This window comes from Brassica oleracea, chromosome C7 (genome assembly GCF_000695525.1).
Source record: "Brassica oleracea var. oleracea cultivar TO1000 chromosome C7, BOL, whole genome shotgun sequence".
NCBI lineage: Eukaryota > Viridiplantae > Streptophyta > Magnoliopsida > Brassicales > Brassicaceae > Brassica > Brassica oleracea.
This window is the reverse complement of record NC_027754.1, coordinates 22262983-22272163: the sequence shown is the minus strand read 5'-3', so window position 1 is coordinate 22272163 and position 9181 is coordinate 22262983. Positions and strand designations below refer to the sequence as shown.

Genomic DNA, 9181 nt, shown 5'->3' with positions numbered 1-9181 from the left:
TAGTCATATTTGACAATTCTGGAGTTTTTATTTAAGGAAAGAAAATAAAATAATAACTGTATACTTTAATTAGTTTTATGATTAATTTAATGAAAAATATAATATATATTTAATTGGACCAACATATTTTCTAAGAAATAATGAAACGTGGATTGTTTGTAATGTTTCTAAGAGATGATATTAGTTTTGGGCCTAGGCCCAGTAAGTTGGAAAGGAAAATTAACTTTTTTTCAAATTGTTATATAAGAATCGGAGCAGAGGTTGTGTTCGATTCTCGATCTATCGGAGCATATTAGTGGTGTCCAAAACCCTAGCACAGGAAGTCGAATAACCGTGGTGCGAGAGCGATGGATATGGAGCAGAAGCAGGCGGAGATCATCGATCAGCTCGTTCGCCGAGCATCTACCTGCAACGGCGAGTCCCTCGTGCCTATCATCATCGATGCCACATCGCATCCTTCGCTTTTCGCCTTTTCCGAGATTTTGGCTCTCCCCAATGTTTCCCAGGTTTGACTGTGACCTAATAATTGACGATCTAGGGTTTCTAATGCTTGCTTCAAGAATATGTGTTTGTTTGTTTATTCCGATTTGGTGCTTCTCTATTCGTTGTGTTAGAAAGTAATCAAAACCAATCCTAATGTTGCATTGCAGCTTGAAGGAACCTCAGATTCGGTGTACCTGGATGTTCTACGGTTGTTTGCACATGGCACCTGGGGTGACTACAAATGTAGTAACCAACCTTTAGAATGTTTTCAATACATCTGTGCCAGTGCCACACTTTCTTACTTTTTTTTTTTGTTTTATCAACGGATACCCTTAGGTAACGCTAGCCGTATCCCTCAGCTGTCTCCTGACCAGATTCTGAAGCTTAAACAGCTCACTGTGCTTACCCTTGCCGAGTCAAACAAGGTGCTGCCTTATGATACACTGATGGTCGAGTTAGATGTCACCAATGTTCGTGAACTCGAGGACTTTCTTATCAATGACTGTATGTACGCGGTGAGTGCTCTAATAAGCAAACATCTCTTCTTTTTCCAGTTCACAAGCATGATAGTGATACTGACTTTGCTATACAATCTTCCAGGGTATAGTTAGAGGAAAACTGGATCAGTTGAAACGATGCTTCGAGGTGTGTTGTCTATCTTCGAGGTTTGCTTTTTTTTTTTTGTTTGGATGCCTCTTGAGTGTCATATATCTTGCAGGTTCCTTTTGCAGCTGGTAGGGATCTAAGGCCTGGACAACTTGGGAATATGTTACACACCTTGTCAGACTGGTACTTCCTCTCTTCTTCCCTTGGTTGCCAGGGTTTCTATTTATAAGGACACACACAATGATGTTAGAAATTATATGACTTATCATTTCTATTTATGTGTAGGTTGAACACATCAGAAAATCTTCTCGTTTCAATTCAAGACAAGATTAAATGGGCTGACAATATGAGTGAGATGGACAAGAAGCATCGTAAGGAAGCAGAAGAAGGAGTTGAAGAATTGAAGAAGTCTCTGTCTATGAAGGTCAGTGATAGGCTTTGGTGGCCTTAAGGGCTTTCACTATTCCCTACTAAATTTATAATGTAACTAATTATGGTTTAGTTAGACTCTGGTTTACATAAAGTTGGAGTCTGGTTAGCTTTTCTGTCTGATTGGGAAGTCTTACTTACATTGTTGGCAGGGGGATATTGGCAGCAGAGGGCATAATGAGATGTTTGGGGAACCAAGTGGAGTGATGAACTACAAAGAAGATGGAATGCGATCAAAGAGGTAACATGCCAATTAATTGTTTCTCTGGTATACAAGACAAGTATTAGATGATCTGGTACAAACTAGAATAAAAAGATGATAAAACACTCGCACTACCTTTGGATCGCAGGAGAAGGCATCCGGTGAGAAGGTAGAGAGAGAGAGAGAGAGAGAGTAAAGGGATTTGCAATGGTGTTAGATGGATGTATCATTTACTTTTGGTGGCAGTTTTTTATTTGTTAGCATTTTATTTCGACTTTCATAATGATATCGTCTCCTCTTTTTTCTCAATGCGACAACAAATTAAATGGTTATTTAGCCCAAAAATGATATGAATAGAGAAGCAAAACTTGGTTGGATTGATGGGTACATAAAAGTTTGCCTTTCATCAAACCGATGTTGGAACCGAGAATTCAGTTATCAAAATAATACCGAGGAAAACTAGGTGGCATAGGAACTCCAGCTGTCAGGCGAATCGAATCCAGAACAGAGGAGCGGTTATATGATGTGAGATTTTGTTGCATTCTTTTTCCGTATTCTTCTGGTGATTTTGATCTTTTAAGTTTTTATAGCTTCCACGGTGTCAAAATCTTGGGAGGCCTTTTAATTTTGGTGCTGTGTTCAGAGCATTTCCAATGAAAAAATTCATATATTTGTTTTTAAAATAGAGTAATTCTCTAATGAGGGTGGTTTTTTCAATTCTGTTCAATTTTGGAGTGAAAAATAGAATAATGGACAAGCAAAATATATATTACCATATTATAGAATGAAAAAATAGAATAGGACTAGTATTTTACATGTACTTCGTCCAGAAACGAAAATGATTAATTTATTGTTAAAATAGTATTGGTTTAAAAAATATATAAACTTGTAATCGATGTAAAAACAATTTGATTCTAATTTCTCTATTTATTATACATAATTTTGAATTGGTAAATAAACCAAAAATATATATTTGCTATCTAGGTAGCATCCAACATAAGTCACAAAAGTTTGATATTATATTTTTATGATAAAAAGGTTAGTAAAATAAAATATTTTGCCTGTAAATCCAATTATGTTGGGTAGTGTTAGATTATCTGCTCTTTCAAAATCTTCAATCAATCCTTATATATTAGCTATGAGATACAATTTCTTTAAGCATGGAAGCTAACAAAAATAAAATAAAAACTTTTTGAAGAAAAACTTTGATTTATACATCTTGCCTTCTCCATCTCAGACTATTGTTTTGGAAAAGAAGTATAATCTGTAATATTTTGAAGAAAACTTTGCACATGACTGAATGAGGTTTGATAAATAAGACCATCATAAAAGTAGAAAAAAGAGTGAGATTTAAGGATATTAAGAAAAAACAAAATTAAAAATGATATGAATAAAAATCAGTCTTGGAGAAGAAGCCTTGCATGTCCACATCAGGTTTGTGGATTAGAAAAGGAGAAAAAATGTGTTTTTTTTGTAACAATATGCAGTTATAAAAATAACCTCACAAATATAAATAATAGAACATATGTAGTTTGTCTAGAGATTGCTGGTAAAGATGATCATGGTATGAAAAAAAACACCGCAAGCGAAGTGGCCAGAAAAAAAAAAAAATTGACTTGTCACATAAATATTTAAAGTGACATGTTCGGTCAGCTTTCTACATTTTTGTTTCTTTTATTTTTAAAAAAAAATTTAGTAAATTATGTAGCAATATATTATTGGTCGAGTGACTTGTATTTTAATATATAAAAGATTAGAGTATTTCTTATTTAAAACTCTATTTTGAAGAAAAAAAATGAAGTAATGCTCTTAAGAACTCTATGTTGCACACTGTATATTTCAGAAGAAATCCATCCTGGAGCTGTGCAATCTCCTCAGCAAGCTCAGACTCCATCATGATACCGTTTTACTTTATTGGAAATACTATAAAACTTTCACATTACTAATGGTGGAGAAAATTGCGTGGGTCTGATAATGATTACTGGTTGTAAACCATGGTTGTTACTGAAAGATCTATTCAGAAGGACGCATAAGATAAAAAGACATCATTCAATCCAAGATCATATTTTAGATTGTTCATCAACTGCCTGCTGGACTTATGTTCCCTGGATACTGGGACCGATTGAGCAAACTTTTTTCATTTCCTTGAAGTAGTTACTGTTTATTGCTATCACTAACATCCATAGGTTGTTGTAGGTTCTAAGAACATGAATATCGGTTAGAACTGATAAGAGTTGCTAGTAAAACCAATGACATATATGTGAGTAGGTTTTGAAACCGTATTTTAAAAGTTGTTTTAGAACCTTTTTCATTTCTCTTTCATAACTTTTCATTATTTTATTTATTTTTTATTTTGAGAACTTGTGTTAAAAACCTACCGATAAACATGTTCTAATAGCTTTTGCCAATACATTCCACAACGCGTTGCAGCCTCTTAAGATTCCAGCGTTCAGGTTATGACACAAAGATGTTTCTCGTAATGCTTTTCAAACTACAATTGTGTTATACATATATTTTGTATATACTCTGTCGGCTGATCCGGTCAGCGTTTAGTGTTACAGAGTGCACTGTCTACCACACTGTTTAACCCGAGTTTGGAATACTTTCCGACTAATGTTATGGATAGACCGATCATATGTTACCCACCATGTTAACCATTTGGGCCGAAACCCAAACTCAAACTGACTAAGTAATAATAATTTAGTTCCTAACTAAAATCAAATCCATGACTGAGAATAGAAACACCAAACACCAAAAGATTACTATTAGATTACCACCGCTTGCTTTGTGTTTTTTTATTTTTTGCACTAAAACATTTCCCGCTTTGCATGGCTAGAGCTGGTCAACCACAGAATTCTAGTTGTTTATCAAACATTTATGGTTGACAATGGAAAAAAATCAAACATTTATTTGTTTGCAAGTTCATAGAATAGACAGTATTAATTTTGGTTATTTTGGTAAGTTTCCAATATTTCACATTAGCTATCAATCAATAAATGATTATTTTCACCAATGATCTTATTTCTATGTCTAAACAAGTCATATAATATATAATTCATCAGACTATTTAACTTTATTAACTTATTTTTCTTTGTTTATTGGTGGTCAAATTTTCATTTCTTTGAACATCTTATTGATTATAACTAGAGGTAAATCACTTAACATATTAGATTGTTTGAATTAAATAGTCAAAGTTGCAATAAATAAGTTTTTGTTACTTCAATTTTTACTGAGTCTATTAACTTGCCTTACCGTTAATGTTATAAGAAGTTTTATTATAATCCTCTCATTTCTGTCACATTTTCTTGTCTCTTCACACCAATGAAGCCCAACGTGTTAAAGAGACTATCACTGACATGGGTTTCACTTCTCTGCATTTCCTGCTTTTTCCTCGGTGCAATTTTCACCTCCAGGTTTCTTAGTTTTTGAGTTTTTATTAATCTTTACCGTTATAAAACCATGTCTTCTTTTTTTTTTGGTAAACTAAAAAACCATGTCTTCTTGCTTTTGATATTCGTCTTAATAGTTTTTGTTTTATCCTGTATTTTTCAGATTGCGTTTGTCGGATTCCGGTAGCCAGTTCATTTTACAGCACCGCCGTGATCAGGAAGTTAACGTAATTACGAAATTGCATGCTCATGAGAAAGTATTCTTTTAAAAAACTTATTCTTATTGTCAATCTTAAATCTCTTCATTATACGAATTGTTCTAAATGTTATTTTGGTTTTTAAAAGCTCGTATTTTTTATTTTTTAACTTTCACCAAATGCAGAAAAAATCACAAGAAAAACATGTAATTGAGAACGTTCTAAGAACCCATAAAGCAATAGAGTAAGTGTCCTAATAAAAATAGAATTATAAATTTTTGTTTAATCACACACTTGCATGTTAGAGAATACAATAGTATTTTGATGATCATATTATCTTATAGCCACAGATCATTGGATAAGTCAGTGTCTATGCTTCAGAAGCAGCTCTCTGTTAAACAGAGCTCTCAACCGATTGTTGATGTCTCAACAACAAATACTTCGACAAAAGGAAACCAAAGGAAGAAAGTTTTCATGGTGATTGGTATCAACACTGCATTTAGCAGTAGAAAACGTCGTGAATCTCTTAGAGAGACTTGGATGCCTCAGGGTTATTGTTTGATGTCCCTCCAAATATTGTTCCTTTCATACTTCATTGTCTCTAAATCTTGGTCATCTTTATATATATCACAGGGGAAAAGCTTGAGAAATTGGAAAAAGATAAAGGAATTGTCGTCAAATTCATGATTGGACACAGGTTAATTCATAGAATAGTAATGGAATACAATATAGTCTAATGGTTTTGTTTATTTTTATGAGATTGAGATTCTTAATTACTTGAGTGTGTATAAAAATTTTTGTTGGCAGTCCGACACCACATAGTATATTGGATAAGGAAATTGATTCAGAAGATGCTCAATACAAAGATTTCTTTAGGCTGGTGAGATTAATTGAACACTTTATATTTTCTAGGATCATTTTACTGTTTTCGTGATATTTTTTTTGTTGTGCAGGATCATGTGGAAGGATATTATAATCTGTCTGCGAAAACAAAAAGCTTCTTCTCCAGTGCAGTTAGAACGTGGGATGCTGAGTTTTACGTCAAGATTGATGATGATGTTCATGTCAATCTTGGTATCAAACTCTGCTTCTATTTTTCTTTCTCTTCTCATAGAATTAAACTGTTAAGTATCTTTTTGCTCACGTCTTTGCCTTTGTTAGGTATGCTTGCTTCTACATTAGGTATGCACCATCATAAGCCGATGGTCTACATTGGATGTATGAAATCCGGACCTGTTCTTACTCAAAAGTAAAAATCTCATTGTGTTATTGTTATCTCTTAAATTTTTTCGATGCCATCTATTTAGATTTTAAAGCAGATTTTTATGTATTTATCATAACGTTTAGGACGGCCAAGTATCGTGAACCAGAGTTTTGGAAATTTGGAGAGGAAGGTAATGAATATTTTCGACATGCTACAGGACAAATCTATGCCATCTCAAAGGATCTTGCCACATACATATCTAACAACCAGTAAGTAATTAACTAAGTGTTCATGATTTATCAATGACGAAAAATATGTTCTCCCAAGGAAATGATTATTATCCAAGCAAATATAACATTTGATGTTTAACTTTGCAGGCCAATTTTACACAAGTATGCAAATGAAGATGTGACACTCGGGTCATGGTTAATTGGTCTTGAGGTTGAGCATATCGATGATCGTAATTTCTGTTGTGGTACACATCGAGGTAAAAAAATAACTATATATATATATATATATATATATATCATTTACTCTTTTTTTTTTGTTGTAAAACTATATATATTATTTACTATGCTTCAGAAGTTGGTAAAGAATGATTTGAGTTTTATCTCATGTGGTTACTCTCTTTTTCTTTCTCATTTTCCAAAGATTGTGAAATGAAGGCAGAGGCTGGAGAAGTGTGTGTGGCGTCTTTTGACAGGAAGTGCAGTGGGATATGCAAATCTGTCGATAGAATGTGGACCGTTCATGTGATGTGTGGAGAAGGTGATAAAGCCGTGTGGGATGCAAATTATAACTTTCTTAGATAAGAAAATGTAATAAGAGGAGATGAACATTTTGTTTTTGTAAAGAACCAAAAGGTATACAAATCCGCTTACTTGAGAATAATCTGAGCAATACCTTTTCGTTCAATATTTCTTTTTGGTTCGTGGAAAAAAATAAAAAGAAAGAGAAATAGTGAGACTTTTATAGTTGAATGCGTGGAATCGGTGGCGGAGCCAGCAGCAAAGTTCAAGGGGGTCACTATAATTAAATCATAGGTCAAGTTAGTTTTGAGTAAATATTTTACGGGGGTTAATACACTGATTTGATAACATTTAACTAGTTATTTAATAGACAATACATGTAAATTGTTTTTGTAATGAAATTTCATAGGGGTGTCAACTGAACCCCCCTCCCTAAAGCCTTGCCTCCGCCACTGCGTGGAATTGCTTATTATATAGTTTTCCCGATATGAAAAACCTATTCTTAATTGTGATAGTTTAGTTGTTCAAAAGAAAATTGTTATAGTTTAGAAGTATTTTCCATAGATACTTATGGCTCAAATGAGCCCTGAGTTTCTACTCTTTAGGTCTCAACAAAGAGATGCTCTGGTTTATGTCAAAGATTTTGTTTTCCTTATTTTCGTCTATACTGTCCAAGATCATTATTTGAAAAAAGACATTTAATCATATGTTATATTTATTCAAAGTACTACTGAAAGTTAATAAAAATACTAAAATTTTACTAAGAATACAATATTGTCAAGTGTTGTCAGAGCTTCTGTTGTGGGTTTTGCCTCTCAACTTTAAAGCTCATTTTTAAGGAACTTGTGCTAAAATCTTAGTTAACAAAATCATGATTCATTCCGTCAATTAGTGATCACCCACACAGCAACAAAACAATGCAAAAATCAGATAGGAGAGCAATATGCCCATTCACATTTATACTAACTATGTGTTTTCCTGCATCATGTGCAGAAATAAAATTTTTTAAAATTTAAATTATACTTAAAATAAAATTTTGTTAATTTTATATTTTATATTTTACTCTTTATTTACAATATTTAATTTTAATTTAATTATAAGTAAAATTTAATATAAAATATTTTTTAAAAAAAATATTTATATTTAATAATATATATTATATGCATTTAAAATTATAGTCTTGGAAAGATTTTTATCTTTTTGGTTAAAATATATTAAATTAAATTCAATAAAATTAAGAGAAAATTTTGTTGTATCTAAAGTTTGTGGATATTAAAAAGAAACTAATGGTATTGGAATTAGAAATTTACAATTTTTTAAAAAACAAACTGCATAAATTTTGAAGAATTGTTTTAATAACAAAAATTATATAACTATAAAATAGAATTAAATTATTTAGGGCAATTCTCCTAAATAGACAATTTTCAAGTTTTTATCACAAAAATAGACCATAAGGAGGAAAATGACCAAAATGTTTCATTTAATAGTTAAAAAGACCTTAATATCCTAGATATATAAATACAAATAAATAAATAAAATAAATAAATAAAATAAATAAATAAATAATAAAATAAATTTTTGGGGCAATTCTCCTAAATTGACCATTTCAAGTTTTATCACAAAATATACCCTAAAGAGGAAAATGACCAAAATGTTTTATTTAATAGGTAAAAATACCTTAATACCATAGATATATAAATACAAATAAATAAATAAAAAATTAGTTTCAGATTATATGTTTTCAAATTCGAACTTTTTTATAATTTTTTATAATTCTTTTTGTAATTTGAAATACTTTTTGAAACTATTTTTCAAACTTTTATTTTCAAATTTTTAGTATTTATTTTTTATTTTATAAAATTTTAAAACTTAATTCCAAAGCCTCACTCCTTAATTCTAAACCCTAAGGTTTGGATTAGTTA

At 31.6% G+C, this 9181-nt stretch overlaps 2 protein-coding genes across 3 annotated transcripts; both read left to right on the top strand.

The window, feature by feature from the left end:
- Positions 1-277: 277 nt before the first annotated feature.
- Positions 278-2052, top strand: LOC106303642 (COP9 signalosome complex subunit 7-like). Of its 2 annotated transcripts, none has more exons than XR_001262515.1 (8): positions 278-506; positions 651-726; positions 820-998; positions 1084-1128; positions 1202-1272; positions 1375-1513; positions 1688-1759; positions 1869-2052. XR_001262515.1 is itself a non-coding variant. In XM_013739937.1 (8 exons), the coding sequence occupies exons 1-8, from the start codon at positions 348-350 to the stop codon at positions 1891-1893; spliced, it is 783 nt and encodes a 260-aa protein (XP_013595391.1). In that variant the 5' UTR covers positions 278-347; the 3' UTR covers positions 1894-2052. The 2 variants fall into 2 exon arrangements, 1 of the variants encoding a protein (XP_013595391.1); XM_013739937.1 differs by having other exon boundaries at positions 1671-1759.
- Positions 2053-5041: 2989 nt separating this feature from the next.
- On the top strand, positions 5042-7322 carry LOC106305063 (probable beta-1,3-galactosyltransferase 5). The gene is made up of 11 exons (XM_013741443.1): positions 5042-5133; positions 5273-5366; positions 5492-5550; positions 5651-5856; positions 5940-6003; positions 6114-6186; positions 6260-6380; positions 6468-6555; positions 6654-6779; positions 6888-6997; positions 7162-7322. The coding sequence occupies exons 1-11, from the start codon at positions 5042-5044 to the stop codon at positions 7320-7322; spliced, it is 1194 nt and encodes a 397-aa protein (XP_013596897.1).
- Positions 7323-9181: the final 1859 nt, after the last annotated feature.

Coding starts and splice junctions, on each gene's coding strand:
- LOC106303642 (XM_013739937.1), top strand. CDS start 348: ATGGATATGGAGCAGAAGCAGGCGGAGATCATCGATCAGCTCGTTCGC. Junction 999..1,083: donor TCAATGACTGTATGTACGCG/GTGAGTGCTCTA, acceptor ACAATCTTCCAG/GGTATAGTTAGAGGAAAACT. Junction 1,273..1,374: donor TTACACACCTTGTCAGACTG/GTACTTCCTCTC, acceptor ATTTATGTGTAG/GTTGAACACATCAGAAAATC.
- LOC106305063 (XM_013741443.1), top strand. CDS start 5,042: ATGAAGCCCAACGTGTTAAAGAGACTATCACTGACATGGGTTTCACTT. Junction 5,367..5,491: donor AATTGCATGCTCATGAGAAA/GTATTCTTTTAA, acceptor CACCAAATGCAG/AAAAAATCACAAGAAAAACA. Junction 6,187..6,259: donor ACAAAGATTTCTTTAGGCTG/GTGAGATTAATT, acceptor TTTGTTGTGCAG/GATCATGTGGAAGGATATTA.